This window comes from Coenobita brevimanus, chromosome 23, assembly GCF_032717465.1.
Source record: "Coenobita brevimanus isolate Jiangsu-jjx chromosome 23, ASM3271746v2, whole genome shotgun sequence".
Taxonomy (NCBI): domain Eukaryota; kingdom Metazoa; phylum Arthropoda; class Malacostraca; order Decapoda; family Coenobitidae; genus Coenobita; species Coenobita brevimanus.
In genome coordinates, this window is record NC_136976.1 from 4,235,759 (window position 1) to 4,254,243 (window position 18,485).

The window sequence follows — 18,485 nt, forward strand, 5'->3', positions numbered from 1 at the left end:
TACACATTGGGATGTTGATGTATCCAGGTGTCGTAGACGGTTAAGGTGTAAGGAATTAAATGAATTGCTAAGGAAGAGGTGTTAGGGAGCCTTGTAAACCCATGAACATATGACCCAAGGAATCCCACATTACTAGCCGGTTATACAGTCTACAGTGAGGTTGTTTTTTCTGACCCACTGTATTCCAGTTTTCTGTTCTTCAACTTTATTATTTTCCTGACTTCCCATGTGTACAGCATTTCACTTATTTCAGCCCAAATGCAGTTGCTTCCATACTTAGGAACTTAATAGGGACAGTTGATTTGTACTGTAACTCAAAAATTTGCAAGCGGAAATTTACTAATATTTGAGACTAAATATTTACGAATCTTAAGTGAACATTGAGATGGGTAAAAACCGAATTACCAGTTTTGTATTAATTAATATGAGCAAATTTATTATTAAGTACCACTGTCATTACTGTAGTTCTAAATAAGTACTGTATGCTGTATATTATTTTGTAGTTATCACTGAAAAAAGAACTCATGTCTCTAAAATAAAGCCCTTGTCTCCTATGGTTTATGAATTTAAAGTTTGTAAACAAGGGAGAGACGTTTATAAAGCTGGAATATTGTGAAGCTGGAAATTAGAGGTTACTCCACTAAACTTGTACATTTAGTAGATTCTGTACATAGTTAGAGATGCCTGGTGGTTTAGTGGTCTAGGATACCGGCCGGGGATGAAAGTCAGTGCTTTGTACAGTTGCTGAAAACATTGTTCAGTGTCTTAGTCATGAGAGCCTTACATAATGTGAAGTTTGATAGGCTCCAAGATCATATAACTAAGGTTTTGATAGTTTGTGCTCAGTCTTGTTATTTATTACAAGAAAGTGGATCAGTATTTACTGTGCAGTGTTTTTATTGTAAGAAAGTGGATCAGTTATTACAGCGTTTGTGCTCAACTTGTTAATCGTAAGAAAGTGGATCGATAATTAGCACTGTCTGCAGTTTATTAATCGTAAGAAAGCATATCAATATATACTGTATCTCTGCAACTGTACATTGGTTTTTAAAAATCCCCCCAAAAGGCTGTAGGTTATTTGATGACATATTGCCACCAGGGATGTAGGCCAGTCACCTACTCTTAAATGTTCTGGACTATGGTAGCTTAGCCTCAGCTCCTGATACTTCACAATGGGTAGTATGGGACTGGCAGTTTTGTACATAAGCATACTGTATGTAATTTACTGGAGACTTCTGTGTGATTTTTGAATATATTTTACATTTCTCATACTGCTGTCATTTGTTTCTGTATATAAGTAAGGTTCCTTCATAGTCCTACAACAGATGTTCCTCACTTAAAATCTTGGACAATGGTTCTCAACCTGGGGGTGCACCCCCTGCTGAAGTGATTTCCAAAGGGGGTGTGATTACTCAGAGGAAAAAAAAATAGCAGCTCGAATGTGGGTGGGTGTGGTGGGATGGCGGGTGGGTAGGTGTCGTGGATAAGTTGACCAAATCTTGGTGGGGGATGCATGAATATCAGCCAAGGCTCAGGGAAGCACAGCCCAGAAAAGGTTGAGAATCACTGGCCTAGTATGTATGCTGGACAAATGTTACTATGTGTAACTGATACACATGTTGCTTGCTCCTGTAGTTATAAGCATAAAAATCACTTGTTTCAGTTGGTTGTGAATTGTGCAACTGTATATGAAAGTGGTTACTTCATCTGCAGCTTAATAACGATTTTATGTGAGGGTTATCTGTATGTGGGTTCATGCATATCAAACTTAGTCAACAAAAGTCACAGTTACCCAGGGATTTGACAAAATAACCTGAATGATGCTTCTCCCCCTTTTGGTATCTTGTAATTCTATGTAACAACAGATTTGAGTTGATGCCACAGAATTATATATATAGTTAGTGAACTGAAAATAGTACAGTACGATACTGAATTGTGTACTTCAGCACAAAAGAAAATAAGATATGGTTCCTGAACTAGAACATACAGTACCAGAACAGTGACTACAGTATTTCAAAACTACCGGGTATTTGTCCTTTGCTCTGTGATCCTAATAAAAAAATAAAAAAAATTGACTGCTGAAGGGATGGGTGGATATTTTCAATGCATAGCATAGACAACAATGCCTTTTTGGCTGACTGTGCAGCTCAATTTAAGAACTTGCCTATTCCCTACAGTATGATGACAATTTTTTTCCTTGTTACGTATGATTTTATTCAGCTTACGAAATACTTTGCCCACATTCTTGTCAGTTAGTCCCCTAACACCTTTTCCTATGCAATTTATTTTGTTTGTTATACCTTACTGTCCTCTTTTGTGCTATATAAATCCTAGTATCACCATACTCTGCATTAGGAATGTGCAAACAGATATTAACCAGCCATATCCAAACTTAGGAAGCTTAGGAAGAGGTGTTGGGAGCTTCCTTACCAAATGAGAATTTGGGCCCGGGGGTTAGTCATTATCTTCTTTAATCCCCTGAATATGCTGGGTCTTTCCTACGTTACATAAAATCATGTGGCAGTAGCAAGAATGTAAAAAAGTTATTGTACTAAAGGGATTTAAAGACTTATCTAGACATGCAGTGCCATAAATCAAATGATCAAGTTTTAGATTTAATAAATTGTCACATTTTTTGTTTTACCACTGAGAACATGAATTAACAGTTAGGCTTCTATGACCCACTAAACTAAATTAAATGAAAGCCATACCTAACCCTTCCAGTTTGATGTATCTCTCCTGAGTTTAATAAAATCACCTGGAAATAGCAAGAATACAGTGATAAAGATATTGTTGTACTGATGGTACTTTTGACTGCCATGTTCTTCCTTCCCTGAAAAAAATTGCTGGTCACACTCTGGAACAAGGTCATAGAGTGTGACCTCAGGGCTAAGGGACTGTATAGAGATGCTACCAGAGACTGGGCAACGTGAAAAGCTGCCATTAGGTGACCAAGGGGAATGCATACAAGCATACTGGAGCCTTTATAATGATACAATGCATGTTGGCCTGAATGAAATGCCTAAATTAACCTATGAGACTGAAAGAACTATCCGGTACTGCTTATACTCTAACCCCACCTAAAATTGCCGTCTCTCCACCTTGAATCCTCAGCTGTAACAATACTAAAATATGATATTAGTCACAAAGAAGTGTTAATGGAAGGATGTAGGGCTGTAGTACTGTCTTATTCTGCCACTGAGTTATGTAAAATAAGCTGCAACAGACTGAAAATCGGACGAAGTTACGGTGAAAATGGTACTGTATACAGTAATCAAGATTGTGTTTATGCATCTGCCAGTATTATCCCTTGGCTGAATAAAGTCCATCAGTTGTAACCTGAATTAAAGAACTAAGTTGAACAACAGTAGTCAAGGGGTTATATACTATATACAGTATGGTAATGGAGAATGGCAGCATGGCCTGGGGCACTTGCACCTCAAGGAGTACGATAATATGAGTTTGGCCGTGATCAATGGAATATGGCAGCTAATAAAGTGTGAGTGCATAGCAAGTGTTTGGCATCCCTTTTTTAATCTGAAAGGGTTGGTCTGACTCTGAAAGGTATAATAATAATGAAGCTGCATGTGGAAAGTGTGGCTATGGGGTGGAGCTAGAATTGTGGGGGGTTTGAATAGTGTGTGAATGAGTGCATGGCATATTTCTCTGGGCATGCTGTTTGTTATAGTTCTCCCACTATCATTTTTTCCCTTTTCCTTGCTTTCTGGACCCTACTGTAATTCACCCTTTTTTTTGGGGGGGGGGGGGATGATGATAGTGACTGTCCACTTTACCTTGGCTTGAAATTACTATCTCCATCGTGAACGCTAAGCAGTAACTAGAGTAACACTGTGCTGTTGTTTGTTTCTGCCTGACTGAACAGTCGCTCTCACATCTTCAATATAAGTCATGGTTACATGAAATATGAGGTGGGAGAGTCTCCATGGTTACTACTTAAGGAAACTCCCTAACACCTTTCCTCAAGCGATTTATTTGGATTATTACACCTTACTGTCTTCTGTGTTACAAAAATCCTAATTTCACTGTACTGTACAACAGTATACAGTATTAACCAACAGTATCCAAAAAACAAATTGCTAAAAAGCTAGGGAGTTTCCTTAATCAATGAGAATACTGGTCTGGAAATATCAGGAAAAAGATTTATAAGATATGCTGTTTTTTTTGTTTGTTTTTTTATAGCAAGCAAGAAAGAAGGAACCAAAGGCCACCAACTTGCAAAATTGTTCCCTACAAGAAACAACAACAGAGAGCCAAAGTCTAGATCCACTCATGACATTGGAAGTGTGTAATATTGGGACAGTATAGACTGATAACATTTACCTTACCGGTAATCGGAGTAACGGATGCTACGCAACTTTTGGGACAGGAATGGGCTGGGGCTCGGATCTGTGACAGAGGGTATAGGGCACTGTGGTTCCCAGGCTGCCACTTCCACCCAAGAGCAAGGGGCTCCAACCTAGGAGCAAGAGCACCGGCAGGCTGCTCTATCAGTGGGTGTATAATGGCTGGGCAGCTACAGTGCCAAGGCGCACTTGGACAGTGTCCCTGTAGTTGTCCTGGCATGGTCCTTTGAGGACACTGCCACAGCCATTGGTCACAGCTGGTGGGCTATGGGTCCTAGAACCCATGCCTGGACTTACTCTGTGCTGCTGGGTGAGGCCTGTGGTCTGTCTGTCTTTTTTTTTTTTTTTTTTTTTTTTTTTTTTTTTGAGAAAAATGAGAGATACAGGGTGGGGCTGAAATACCTCCTGATTTTGCCGCCGCCACTGCTCTAGCGCTAGTGACACAAAATGGGCAGGGTTTGGGCTGATGAGCACATGTGATACAGTTTCAGTTGTCATCATGGAGTGGGGAGGTGAGCATCGTGCACTTGTCAGAGACATTTTTCAGATATGGCGAATCTTTCGTTTCAACACAGATAATTTCGATCGCATTTCACCTTAAATCAAAATGCTAAACCTGACATGAAAACCACTTGTTATGGGTGCAAAAGTTTTGTGATACAGGTTCAGCTCTCAAAACTAAACCTCCTGGTGGACCTCGCAATGTTCGGACACCACAGAAAATCCAAGAGGTGAGACAGGCTGTTCAAAAATCTCCACAGCATTCAGCTCACAAGCATGTTCTCACTTTGGGAATGTCAGCTCGTACAATGAGGAGAACTCTGCACCAAGATCTTCATCTCCATCCCTACAAAATGATGACAGTGCAGAAGCTCAATGAACGCGACTGGGGAAACCGCACAGAATCTTGTCAAGCCATCCTTCAAAACGTTCCAGCAAATGCCGTTCTCTCACAAGTGATGAAGCTCATTACTATTTGTCTGGCTGCGTCAACAAACATAATTTTAGGTACTGGGCGGAAAACAATCCTCGACAACTTCATGAGCGACCTCTCCACAGTGAACATGTTAGTTTGGTGCGCTATTGAGAAGTTTGTGGTAACTGGCACGTATTTTTTTTTTTTTTTAACACCAGCACGGAAGAGCAGTCACAGTAAATTCCAATGCTCATGTTGACATACTGTGTAATTTCTTTGAGTCGAGGCTCAACCAGCTAGGAAATTGGGTTCTGTAGTTCCAACAGGATGGTGCTACTGCCCATGGAGCCAGATGTTCCTTGGAGGTCGCAAAAGAAATGTTCCCTGGTCGCCTGATCTCTCTGCAAGGTGATATCCCATGGCCGGCTTGTTCACCCGATCTTGCCCCTTGAGACTCTTTCCTCTGGGGACACCTCAAATCTCAGGTCTACATGAATAAACCCCAGATGACTGAGGAACTAAAGACTGCCATACGGCACAAAACTGAAGCAACACCACTTATGCCAGGAGGGCAATGCAGAACTTCAGGGAGAGGCTTCAGGCTTGCAGAAGGAAGGATGGTCATCATTTGGACAACATAATTTCCAAGACAGCCTGAGCAAACACCACTGCTCTTAAATCTTGCTCAAAAATGTCACAATACACTGTAAAAAAGTTCTTTCAGATGGCAAAATGATATTTGGAATAACAGCTTTGATACCTTTTTTATTAACTTTTGAAATTCGGGAGGTATTTCAGCCCCACTCTGTAGAATAAGCTGCATGCCTGTGATAAATAACCCGAAGGGTTCAGAGTGGCACTGTGGAATATAGGTAGTTTGAAGGGTAGTGTGGAGGAAGTAGTGGAGCTGCCAAGTAGGAGGCAGGTGGATGTCAGATGCATACAGGAAGTCAGACATAGGGGTCAGCCAGAATTATCGCCAGGACGGACTGTGGGTATAAGTTATTTTGGCAGAAATGAAAATGGTGGTGAGGGTGTACTGGTCATGGAGAAATGGGTGGAATGTGTCATGAATGCAAAAAGACTGAATTAAAGGATTATAACAGTGAAAATGCTGTTTGATGAACTCATGATTTCAGTTATATCAGCACATGCTCCACAAGCTGGTATGGACCATGGAGAAAAAGACAGATTCTAGGATGACTTGATAAGTGTGGTTGGTGGTATGGGGGATGATGAGACTAGTTTTGGGTGAGAATTTAAATGGTCATGTGGGTGAAGCAGCTCAAGGATATGAAGGGTTACATGGGGGATGCACATGTGACACAAGGAATGTGGAAGGGGAAAGGATGCTCGAATTTGGGGAGGCAAGGAACGTGCATTTTAGGAAAAGAGAGAGTAGCTTGATTAAACATGACTGGGGGTAACAGTAATGAGACTAACTATTTCCTGGTCAGGAGGGCTGATAGGAGGTTGGTGAGGGAAGTAAGAGGGAATGAAGAGTGTGTGCAGCAACACTAATTACTGGTATATGCCATGGTGCTTACGGAGCGGGTGGTGAAGAAGAGGACCTATGCACCAAGGAGGAATAATATGGAAGTTGAAAAACCAAGCAGTAAAAAATGCCTTCTACAGCTAGATGAAAAGAGTAGTAGCTGAACAGGGAGCTGTTGACAGAAGTGTTAATGAACAGCACAGAGCACTCAAGAACAAACTTCTGAGAGTTACTGATTCAGTGTGTGGATGGACAAGGAGCCCTCCAAGGCACTGAGTAACCTGGTGGTGGGATGAGGGTGCAGAAGCCATAGTAATGGAAAAAAATAGACTTATCTGGGAATGGAAAAGGGGTGGTAACAGAGAATAATACTTGGGTGCTAAGCATAGGGTTATAGAGGAGGTACACAGGTCAAAACCTGAGTCTCAGAAACTTATATACAGGATAGTCTAAATGGTGCCTAAAAAAGGAATGTGGTATTTAATGTGTCTAAACAGATAAAGAGGGAAAACAGGGATATCAGAGGTGAGCAGTGTGTGAAGAATGACGAAGGACGTGTGGTGGTGGACAGAAAGGATATTAAGGATGCACTGTAACTGGTTGCTGAATTATCCAGCCAGCTCCATCTCCTGTCAGTTCCTTAGTCTCAACAGCTTCCATATCTCTTTCTCACACACTCTTTAAATACAGTATACAAAAATTCCCTGGTAAAGTTTCATTGCTACCCAGGAAGATTAAGTGGGTATACCAGAGCCTTGACTTAGAATGAAGACTCCCTGTAATGCCATCTTCAGGTAAGACTGTGAACAGAAATATTGATCCACTTTTTGGATGAACAATTATGAAACTCCTACATCCATCCATCCATCATCCAATCCTACGTTGCCCCATGAGAAGCGTAGGAGCCCGGGGCTAGGCAGTTGGTCCTGACATTTAAGATGAGAGTGACCAACCTCATTCATCCCTGAGTGGAATTACGTGAGCATTAAACCCCAACCATCCCTTGGATATAAACCTTCACCGGCTCAATCTGATTGGAGCACAATAATTACCCACTAAACCACCAGGTGCCAAAATTTGGTTATATGGTTACCACCCAGTGTAGTAAATAGTTTCCTGGTGTACAGGAAACCATTTGGCTTGTCACTCAGTGTAGAGTCACCCACAGGCAGAAGAAAGAGGAAAGAATGAAGGAATGAAAGACAGAAGAGGGAGTGTAAAGTCACCCTTAGGCAGAAGGACAAGGAAAGAATGAAGGAAAGAAAGATAGAAGAAGATGGAAGGAAAGAAGGATGGAGGAGAGGACACCCGAGAGCAGCAATACATTGAATGAATGGATGGTGCGCACCCTCACCATTATATTCTGAAATGCCTACCGAACCCTTAAGATTGTATCCTGGGTTTCAAAAGCAACTGTTTACCATCCCATTAATAACTGTAATGAATTCTTTCCTTCCATCCTCTTCTGTCTTACGTTCCTTCATTCTATCCTTGTCCTTCTGCCTACAGGTAGTTTTACACTCCCTCTTCTGTCTTTCCTTCCTTCATTCTATTCTCTTCCTTCTGCCTGTGGGTGATTCTGCACTGAGTGACAGGCCAAATGGTTACGTGTACACCAGGAAACCATTTACTACGCTGGGTGGTAACCATATAACCAAATTTTGGCGCCTGGTGGTTCAGTGGGTAATTATTGTGCTCCAATCGGATTGAGCCTTTGAAGGTTTATATCCAAGGGATGGTTGGGGTTGATTGCTCATGTAATGCCACTCAGGGATGAGTGAGGCTGGTCACTCTCATCTTAAATGTCGGGACCAACTGCCTAGCCCTGGGCTCCTACGCTCCTCATGGGGCAATGTAGGATTGGATAATAGATAGATAGATAGATGAAGTATCAGCATTTATAGCCTTAACAGTGCATCATAACTTATCCATATTTTTCATTCAGGTCAAAATATAAACTACAGATATACAAAGATGCTCTATTTACAGGTTACACTAGTAAAAAAATAAATAAATTACTCAGGATATCGTACACATGGATCCAGAGGTATCATCTTTACCTTCTTGTTGGTCTTTGGTCTTCCTCGATAAAAACGACAGCTGGAATAATGGGGAAAACGCCAAGGGTAACCATCATTATTTTCATCTTTATTAATGTCATTTCCATCATCACTGCCATATATCATTCCTGTCATGGTCATTTCTCATTGTCATAACTGAATTCATTATTTGAAGGGTATGTTTACTCTTTATGTTTCTATATTCTAAACATTCACTTGAAAAGAAATTTGGCAATAGTGATTATAACCAGGAAGTGGAGGGCACAAGACTTGGAAAGAATGAAAGGGTGACAGAGAAGCTTGGATTGGTGCAAGGGAATGGTGACTGAGATGCCTTTGGAGTTGCTGTTTAACCCTGGTCTGTCTGGCTGGGTAGACCTGTCGACTACAGCTAAGTAACTACTTCTGTGAGGCCATTCTACAAGTACAGTGCAATACATACACCATGTAGGAAACTGGCACCCCTTTGTGGTAGATAGCACCTCACCAGGATTGAACCAGGGTCCTTCCCCACAGTGCGGTTCAGAGAAATATAAGGAGGTTTGGTTCCTGGGTGGACAATGCAGCTGCTTTGCTCCACCCAGGATGCACAGTGCCACCACATGTAGGTTCCTCATCAGGGAGTAGTGACAGAAAGGTTTGGAATGAACAGAAGCTGTCGGAAGTAAGAGGTGGAATGATAAACATTGGAGGGTCAAGACGTACACTAAAAGTGAGATGAGAAGAAGTGAAGTGCAATATTTAAGGGATGGTGACTGAACTGGTAGGAAGGAATGTAAAAGATGAAGAGGTACAGTGGCATTTTTGTTATTGCAACACTAAACGGACTGTGCAGTTATCATACCCTACCTCTTCATCCTTCTGTAGGTAATCAGGTAGGGGCTTATTCCAATCCTCAGGTGGTGAGTCACGTTTCTCCCAGACATCGTTTGCGTAGTGTCCTTGTAGCCGCTGTCGGCGTCGCTCTTTCTCACTCTCAATCACAGATATCTGAAAGAAAATGTGATATTATTATAGTCATAACTCTCATCGTAAATATCTGGGCTGAGCATCTATCCTAACCCCCGGCTCCTTGGCTCCTGACGGGACAATAAGGATAAAGTATAGGACAACCTTGCTATACAACTCGGTTACGTTTGTGGAAAACTGATTAAATAATATTGACTATCTTGAAAAATTGAGTTTTGTAGGACACCATGGTAATCAGACATGCAAAAATGACAATTAAAAAAAAAGTTTGGACTGTATAAGCAACTCATCATCATCATCATCCAATCCTATGTTGCTCCATGAGGAGCATAGGGGTCCGGGGCTAGGCAAGTTGGTCCTAACATTTAGGATGACAGTGACCAGCCTCACTCGTCCCTGAATGGCATTACGTGAGCAATAAACCCCAACTGCCCCTTGGATATAAACTTGCACAGGCTCAATCTGATTGGAACTCCTTAATTACCCACTAAACCACCAGGCGCCATAATTTGGTTATATGGTTAAAACCCAGCATAGTAAATGATTTCCTGGTGTACAGGAAATCATTTGGCTTGTCACTCAGTGTAGTCATCCACAGGCAGATGGAAGAGGAAAGAATGAAGGAAAGAAAGACAGAGGGAGTGTAAAGTCACCCATAGGCATGAGGATGAGGAAAGAATGAAGGAAAAAAGACAAAAGAGGACCAAAGGAAAGAAGGAAGGAACAGAGGAAAGGGAAGTCACCCGAGAGCAGCACTACATCAAGTGAGTGGATGATGAGTGCCCCCACCTACCACCATTTTTCAACTGCACTTATATCCTTCCACTGATATGTATGCTAAATTGCTGCTGTGTTCATGGAGTGGCCAGACCAATACTTTAAAAAACATTATGCATCTCACACTCCAGGTACTCCAATGACCATCTCTGTGTCCCATCATCTTGTTTACAATGTTTTTATCACTTTTTAATATGATTACAGTAAAACGCGGATCGTCGCGTTTGCGACGCTCGGCCATAAGGGCAGGACGGCGGGTCGTCGCGTTTGCGATTTTAGTAAATTTTGAATAACCGCGGGCAAGCAGGCTCCAGCTGGTATTGTCTATCAGTACCACCACCCTCTAGCTACAACTAGCATACTTTACCTTTGTACTACTGACCTCAGTTGTCACCAAATATCGCGTTTTCCCCCCGTCCCCCCCCCCACCAAGGCCTGGCCAGCCTGGCTGTGATACATGGCAGCGCTCTGAGCGCTCAGAACTGTAAATCTGCGATCTCCTCTCACAAGCAGTTTATGCTATTAGGAAACGCTTGTTTCCCCAGTTGTAACACTAGCTTTTTTTCTCACGGTTTGCCTCTGTTTAGCGTCAGTTTACTGCAGGTTTTCAAAGTGAGATTATGGCGAGTTCTAGCTCTTCCCAGTCAGTGCAAGCGGCCGACAGGAACGAGAATAAAGTGGCGGACGTAAGGCAGAATAAAAAGCGCGCCGTGGTGATCTTTTGGGAAGTAATATGATTGAAAATAATGTAGTATACATGTTTTTAGCTGTGAAAATGGAAATGTTTGTTGAGTGACGGGAAGACTGCCGCCACAGTGCATGTCGGCCGTACGCTCCATTGATTTTAGCCTTATTTTCAGTGCTTATTGTACAAATACGGATTCCTAACTACCTTTACGTTGTAGTATAAAGTTTACTGTGATAGAATGAGGCTGTGGTAGAGGGGAAACCGGGTTGCTGGAGGTGTGAAAGTGAAGATTTGGTTACCCAACTTTGCAAGTCTCCACAAGTCCTTGGGTAGTCCAAGAAGGCTCAACACCTGTCTCTGGAGAAAGCTGAATGTAAGTACTATCTGCCATACCAAGTATAATGTTCTAGGGTTAATCTCTGATTTTTGGCGAATATTTTCCTACAGGTACTCAGACCGCGATACAACCCCGCCACTCGGGGGGGATCGACTGTACACAGCCGCGTTTTAGGGGTTAATATCCAGACGCCCAATAACCGGACACCCCACTACCCAGACATTTTGGGCCCGGGCTTTCAGAACCCAAAACGGGCCAAAAAAAGAAGACGATGACGAAAAAAAAAAAAATCCGAATTTTCCCCCACCCGTAATTTGAACTTGGCGCGTGGTGCCAAACAGCTGTGTGTACATGAGGCCACCAGCCCCCTGCTGTTCCTCCCCTCCCCAGTTACCACCTAACCACCACCGTGAGTAGATGCTCATAACAATGCATGCTGCACATGCTCGTTTTTGTGAATAAACAGTGAATAAACTGCAATACCTCACCAATAGACCACATGGGAATTTACAGTGTTGTGCAGTGTTATGAAATTAAAATTCAGAGTGCAAAGGATTAAGTGTGGAGTGCAAACTGGCAGTTGAAACTGGCGTGGCACAATTATGAACAGAATGTGCTTCAAAAGCATTTTCACCACTGCCAGAGCCTTAGAGGAGGCAGCCACAGACGTGTTGTAAGTACCCAGTACACTACTAAATATTTTCCATACTCACTTCTAATTCCTCATTCTCTGGTTCCTTTTCATTTATTTCATGCTTTATGTCCCTTGTTTGTGTGAATAGGGTCTTAAATAGGTGCTAAGCATGTCCGGTTGGGAGTTATTTAGGTGGATTTCAAAGTTAGGCTGGGTTAGGGTCCATAAGTACCAGTCCAGGAGGCAGGGGCCCAGTATCCGGACAATCCCACTTCCCGGACATGCCTTTAGCTGTATTACATCGGATATTGGGAAGATTACTGTATTGAATGTGGAGGCTTTTTCAATAATCATCCTAATATGGACTGGAAGCTATCAGCAAGGCATGGGCCAAAACCAGCTAATAACTTCCCAAGAACTGCTGGAAGTTCTTGGGAATGAAAAACTCTAAGATGATAGGATTTGCAACAATGTCAGCAGGAAAGTACATAAAAAACAAACAACAGCAACAACAATTATCAAAAACCTACCAGTGCCTCCAAATCCTTTGTGTCCCTGTACTTCATGCACTGCACGTAGTCAGTTTGCCACTGCTTACAATCCTGGGTTTCACCATGTATGAAATACTGATGAAATTGACTCTTTATACTTCGGCAATCTCCATACTCCTCTTTATACTCCTCACATCGTCGAACCTGGAAAAAAAAAAAAAAAATACCGGTAAATTTATAAAAACTGTAAACGAATAGTAAATTTTAAAACACTGTAAATAAATTAATAAATAAATAAAGAAGAAGCTTACATTAATGCCTCTAAACAGCACAAAGGTTATCATTAGTAGTACAGTAGCCCCAGGTTCATCTAAAATGTGAACCTGGTGGATTGCAGGCTAAAGGTGATATACAGTTCATCATCCTCTCTTGGGGGAACAGGGCAGTAGATGAGGGATGTTTGTATAACCAGGCAGTTAAGTGACCTGGTTATATCAGGGCCACCACATGAAGGAATCCATCTCCAGCACCTCAAAGGCCATTACAACGGACAATCATATTTTCTAAGACTCATCCTTCCCCTAAAACACAGTCCACTTTAGTCATTTTGCACCCATGTCCCTGATAATTATAGACTTAACAGGTATAACTGGTTTGCTTTTATTTGACAGAACTGAACTAATGCCACAACTTGCAAAGTCACGGTTGTATGAAACTAATGTCAGTAAAACTTCGTTATGCCGTTGGAAGTTTCCTTGGTTACTGGTCAAATCCATCCTCCAATCTGACTATGACTGGCAATCAACTGAGTTGAATGGGCTTAGGTATCACTGTCAGATTAAATGCACTATAAACGCAGGCTCATCTGGCCTTGAACCTAATGTGCTGCAAGCCAAAGTTATCTGTCTTCAGCAGTCCATTACCCTCCTTTTGGTGGATAGGGGGGGAACTGGGAGATGTTTGTATGACTGGGCAGTGGAGCCACTCGTTATATTGGTGCCATTATGTGAAGGCATCTCTCCAGGGCCAATTGAACAGATACACAGGGGGAGAGAAACCAAGTCCATCCATCTGACATGCTCAAAAACCTGAAATTCTTAATGCCTGATTATCTTAGCAGTAATTTCTAACTCTTTCAGTGGTGCTGGAGAGGGATGCCTTCATGTGGTGGTACTGATATAACCAGGCAGCTCTACTGCCTGGTTTTACAAATAACCCTCAATTACTTTCCTATATGCTGAAAGGATGATGATAAGCTGAAAGAGGAGAGCAAGTGCAGCTTGCAGTACACAGGGTTCACATTTCAGATGAGCCTGTGGTTGCAACTACTATTATTACTACAGGCAAGTCCTGGTTGACGAGCAATCGCTTAATGAGAATTCACTAATACGAGGTCTTGGAATTTGCACCATCCGCCTGTTTAACGAGCAGGTAAAACCCCCAAAAACCCAACTTACAAGAATTGAGACAAGGGTATTTGTATTTCTTGTGTATTAACCCTTTATTCCTGCTTAAAACTGTCTGTCACAGGTGCTGGTGGTCACTGGAGGTTACCTGGCTGGATGTTCACCCCATCCCTATTTTACCTAGCTATAATTTATGTTATTCTGCTTATATTAGTTTTTATATTTCAGGTGTACTACCCTCTTGTATTAACCCCCTATTCCAGCTTAAAATGATCAGAAAGTCAGTTTTGGTGGTTTGGAGGGAGGATGCTTGGAGGCCTTGCTCCCTAACCCTATTTTTCCCATAAAATCTTCACTTTGTTCAACGAGAATTAGGCTAATCAGCAAAATCCCTGCTCCCAATTAGCTCATAAGATTGGGACCTGCCTGTACTGTATTACTATAGCTATTATTACTACATCTACAACAACTACTACTACTTCTGCACTACAAGGGAATTTTTAACTCTATGTTTGCTGCCCAAAGAGTTTCAAAGCTGGAAGGAAAAGACAACAGGCTCTGCTAACCCCTTTGCTCTGTGAGTGCTCCCCTAAGCTGAACAAAATACAGTAGTCTGGTGGGGGGGGGGAATCAGTCCTCATGGTGAAGGGGTTAACTGACCTTTGAGAATGACAGGTTAAGTCAGAGTTTCTGTTCATTCGGATTCTTTGTCTGTGCTGTGGCTGCCACATTACTTCATTCTGATTTAAGTGTGGTGCCCAATCCTCTGGGTCATCATATGGGGTGGTATTCTCACATGGTTAGAAAGCTGACATCTCCTCCTTAGCAGTTTATTTCTGATTCTGCTCGTTACTATATTCTTGTATGCTATTCATGCAATCTAAATTACTATTAAAAAGATACAAGGCAAACAAGGGAGTATGAAAGGGTAGTTCTGAAAATAAATCACCAAGGAAGAGGCATTATGGAGACTCCTTACCCAACAAAAATATAGGCCATGATGTCTGGTATGTGGACTGGTATCTTTCTGATGTTTTGTTGGCATTGTTTTGGAATTACAGTAAATCCTCTACAATTCATCCTTCAAGTCGGAAACCTCTACAACTCGGGAAGGCTCCAAAATATTCATTTAAAAAATCAAAATTCAAAATTCCCCAAAATGTGCACGCGAGAGGAAAAGAGTCGGCAAAAATCCCCCCAACTCAGTAAGATGCCGAGTTGTAAAGTAATGTTTAAGTGTTTAGTTCCCCAGTATAGTATAAGTGATAAAATACATTACAGTAATGGCCTTTATAGTGTTGATTGTGCTTTACATAGTGTACAGTGTCAAGTACAGTACAGTAAAGGTGTGCCCAAAAGTGATCTTAAGCCCCCCTAACACCTCCAAAAACTACCAAATGTCCTCCTCCATGCCTGGAATACACCCTACAACTGTATGGAATCATGTAAGGCAGGTTTTACTGTTTATTGCAAACTTTTAATTTTTGTCCATTTTTTCTTTTTTTGCGTGTGCATGCTGGGGGGGAGGAACTTAAAGTTCATCCCTACAACTTGGCAAATAGGCTAACTCAGCAAGGCTTGCACATGTATTATGCCAAGTTGTAGAGGTGTTACTGTACTGTACACTGAATCAATGGTGACACTGATATGTTCACCACTCAATTTATGAAATTTCTCTTCTGTATACATCCATCACAAATGCATTTTTTTTTAGTATTTCAAGAACATGGAGCAGGGGACTGGGGAACTGTCCAGTTTCTAGCTCTGTATAATATCTGTCCTACATATAGTTGGATTAGGTTATATTATACTCAGTTTTTACACTGAGGCAAAGATGCACTTGACAGGTTGGTGATGAATGGGTGAATACAACATGTCTGAATAACATTTACTAACCCAGATTTCCCTGTCAGATATGTGTTTTCTATTAATAATGCTATCGAGTAAAGATATTATGAAGTAACATTGCATTCAGCCAATCATCACCAACCTGTCAAGTGCATCTTCGTCTCAATAAAAAAAATAAAAAGAGTATAGGCTAGGTTAGGTTACACTGGTTAGGTTAGGTAGGATTACAGTTAGGTTAGGTTAGGATGGCTACGTTAGTTCACTTTAACCTGAACTAAAAAAAGAAAGAGTAACTTAAGAATCTCCCTCCACCTGCTTATTAACTTAGTGTGTACAAAAGTATTAATTTTGCAAAAGGATCCTTAGAATGTGCCAAAGTTCAGTTATGAGCATATAAATTTTGGTGTCTGTTAAATAAGTGTAATTCTTGATATTTACCCATTTATCCCTGCCCCCAGATGTGTCACAAGTCAACAGAACCCACCTATTCAAATAAACCAAACTTATCAACAGGTGTTATTTAGCAAAAGAACTTAGAAAATCAAACTGAGATGATGCCACTGAGCTTGTCAATTACTTTTTCTGTCAATCAAGTAAAACTACCGTACCACCGAAACATTTACTCATATGTTTGTTTAGATAGCAAGTATGAAACCTTCATAACATCGCCTGTAATTCCTTCCTATAAAGTTAAGTATTTAATGAAGCATGTGATTGCTGTGAGCCGACATAGTTTGAGGTAACCGGATGCAATGGCTAAATTCGCCTTCTGCAGCAGACGTTGAGTAATGGTCATTGTGCCCTGTTCCTACTGGGGTCATTCTTAGTTATTTAGTAAGTGACAACATAATATATTTCTTACCAGCCATGATAATCGAGGCAGGTTAGGCAACTCCTCCACCGGAACCTCCGTCTCCATGTTTATATTCCAACAACTGAGAAGCCGAACATGCCGTTGCCAAAATTGAGTTCGGGCAGCCTTTTTTTTTTTTTTTTTTTTTTTTTTTTTTTTTTTTTAATCATCTTCCATACGCTTACCAAGAACTTTATTCCCCTCTAATGTCTGACTGACTAACTGATTACTGCTAGTTAATGAAGCATCTGACAAGCGGAAAACCATCGGTCAAAAGCTACTTCGAGCGCACCATCTCAACACCAAACTAACTTCGATTTAAAAGAAAAGTACTGGAAAAACAAACTCCTTGATAAGAAAACTGAGCAGAAAACACACACATGTGCATAAAATAACAAGTTTAGCAAAATCCTGAGCCCAACCAACCCCAAATAACGGTAAATGGCAACTTCTGATGACAACTGATTATGGTGACGTCAGGGTCACGTGGGATGCGGGTTGGCACCATTTCACTACCCAGCTGACATGGCACTCCTTAACACATGCAGCTTATGACTCTCAGGTGATAAAATAATCGTATATTCTGTGGTTAACGCCTATCAGTACAACATACATAATTATTATACCGTGTTGCCTAAGATCAAGGCCGGGAAGGTGAATGTCATATAAGGTGTTTTTATTTTCAGCTTGTGTTTTCCTCCCATGTATTATCCCTTTCAAGTTAACGACCTTGTGCATGAGGTTATTATAATCCATATATACACCCTGAAAAGAATATAAGTAAATGTAAGGTGCTTTTCCTAGATACCCAAAGAAATGAGCCACACTATCATTGCCCAGCCCCCTATAATGTGTCTAGTTCACAGAATTCTACAAAAATCAATAACATTCTGCAGGAAAGAGCCTTTATTGGCAAGATCTAGAAGAAACCCCTCCAGGTTATGTTCTAACTTGTAATTTCTATCTATCTATTGCCAGACGCCATAATCATGTAAGGGGTGGCCATTTGATTTGACTTTGAGTTATTTGTTTTACAGGGAGGGGCACTAACCCTCCACCAACCCACTTGTTGACACATAGGGAGCACGTATGGTTTGGTTATATGGTTACCACCTAGCATTGAAAATGGTTTCTTGGCTTACAGGAAACCATTTGGCTTGTCACTCAATGCAAAGCCACCTGTAAAGAAAAGAAAAGCAATAAGAAGTGACAGGAAAGATGGAAGAAATAGGAAGAGAGAAGGGCAGGCACAGAAAAAGAATGTAATTTGATTACCTAATTATATTTTTTCTACATTCTTTTTTCTCATTACTCCAATTTAATGTTCTCGTAATGAGAATAAATAAAAATGATCAGATTGTTGTAGTGCTGCCTACTTCTTCCTTAGCCTTTATCATTCTTTTTCTGTGCCTGTCGTCCTCTCTTCCTATTTCTCCCATCTCTCTTGTCACTTATTGCTTTTCTTTCCTTTACAGGTGGCTTTACATTGAGTGACAAGCCAAATGGTTTCCTGTAAGCCAAGAAATCATTTACAATGCTGGGTCGTAACCATATAACCAAATCATACGTGCTCCCTACGTGTCAGCAAGTGGGTTGGTGGAGGATTAGTGCCCCTCCCCATAAAACAAATAACTCAAAGTCAAATGG

At 41.3% G+C, this 18,485-nt stretch overlaps 1 protein-coding gene across 2 annotated transcripts in view; it reads right to left on the bottom strand.

Annotated features, from left to right (window-relative positions):
- LOC145392933 (synaptic plasticity regulator PANTS) overlaps positions 1 to 16,904 on the bottom strand; it is a 37,810-nt gene extending 20,906 nt beyond the window's left edge. Inside the window, exons 1-4 of one of the 2 annotated variants that reach the window (XM_080267219.1) lie at positions 16,848 to 16,904; positions 12,771 to 12,935; positions 9,685 to 9,825; positions 8,754 to 8,875 (exon numbers count right to left, since the gene is read on the bottom strand). In XM_080267219.1, the coding sequence (XP_080123345.1) occupies positions 8,795 to 8,875; positions 9,685 to 9,825; positions 12,771 to 12,935; positions 16,848 to 16,904 (444 nt within the window). In that variant the 3' untranslated portion in view covers positions 8,754 to 8,794. Of the gene's footprint in view, positions 1 to 8,753; positions 8,876 to 9,684; positions 9,826 to 12,770; positions 12,936 to 16,847 lie in introns of those variants that run through there. The other variant, XM_080267220.1, reaches the window with a different exon arrangement.
- Between the last annotated feature and the right edge of the window lie 1,581 nt (positions 16,905 to 18,485).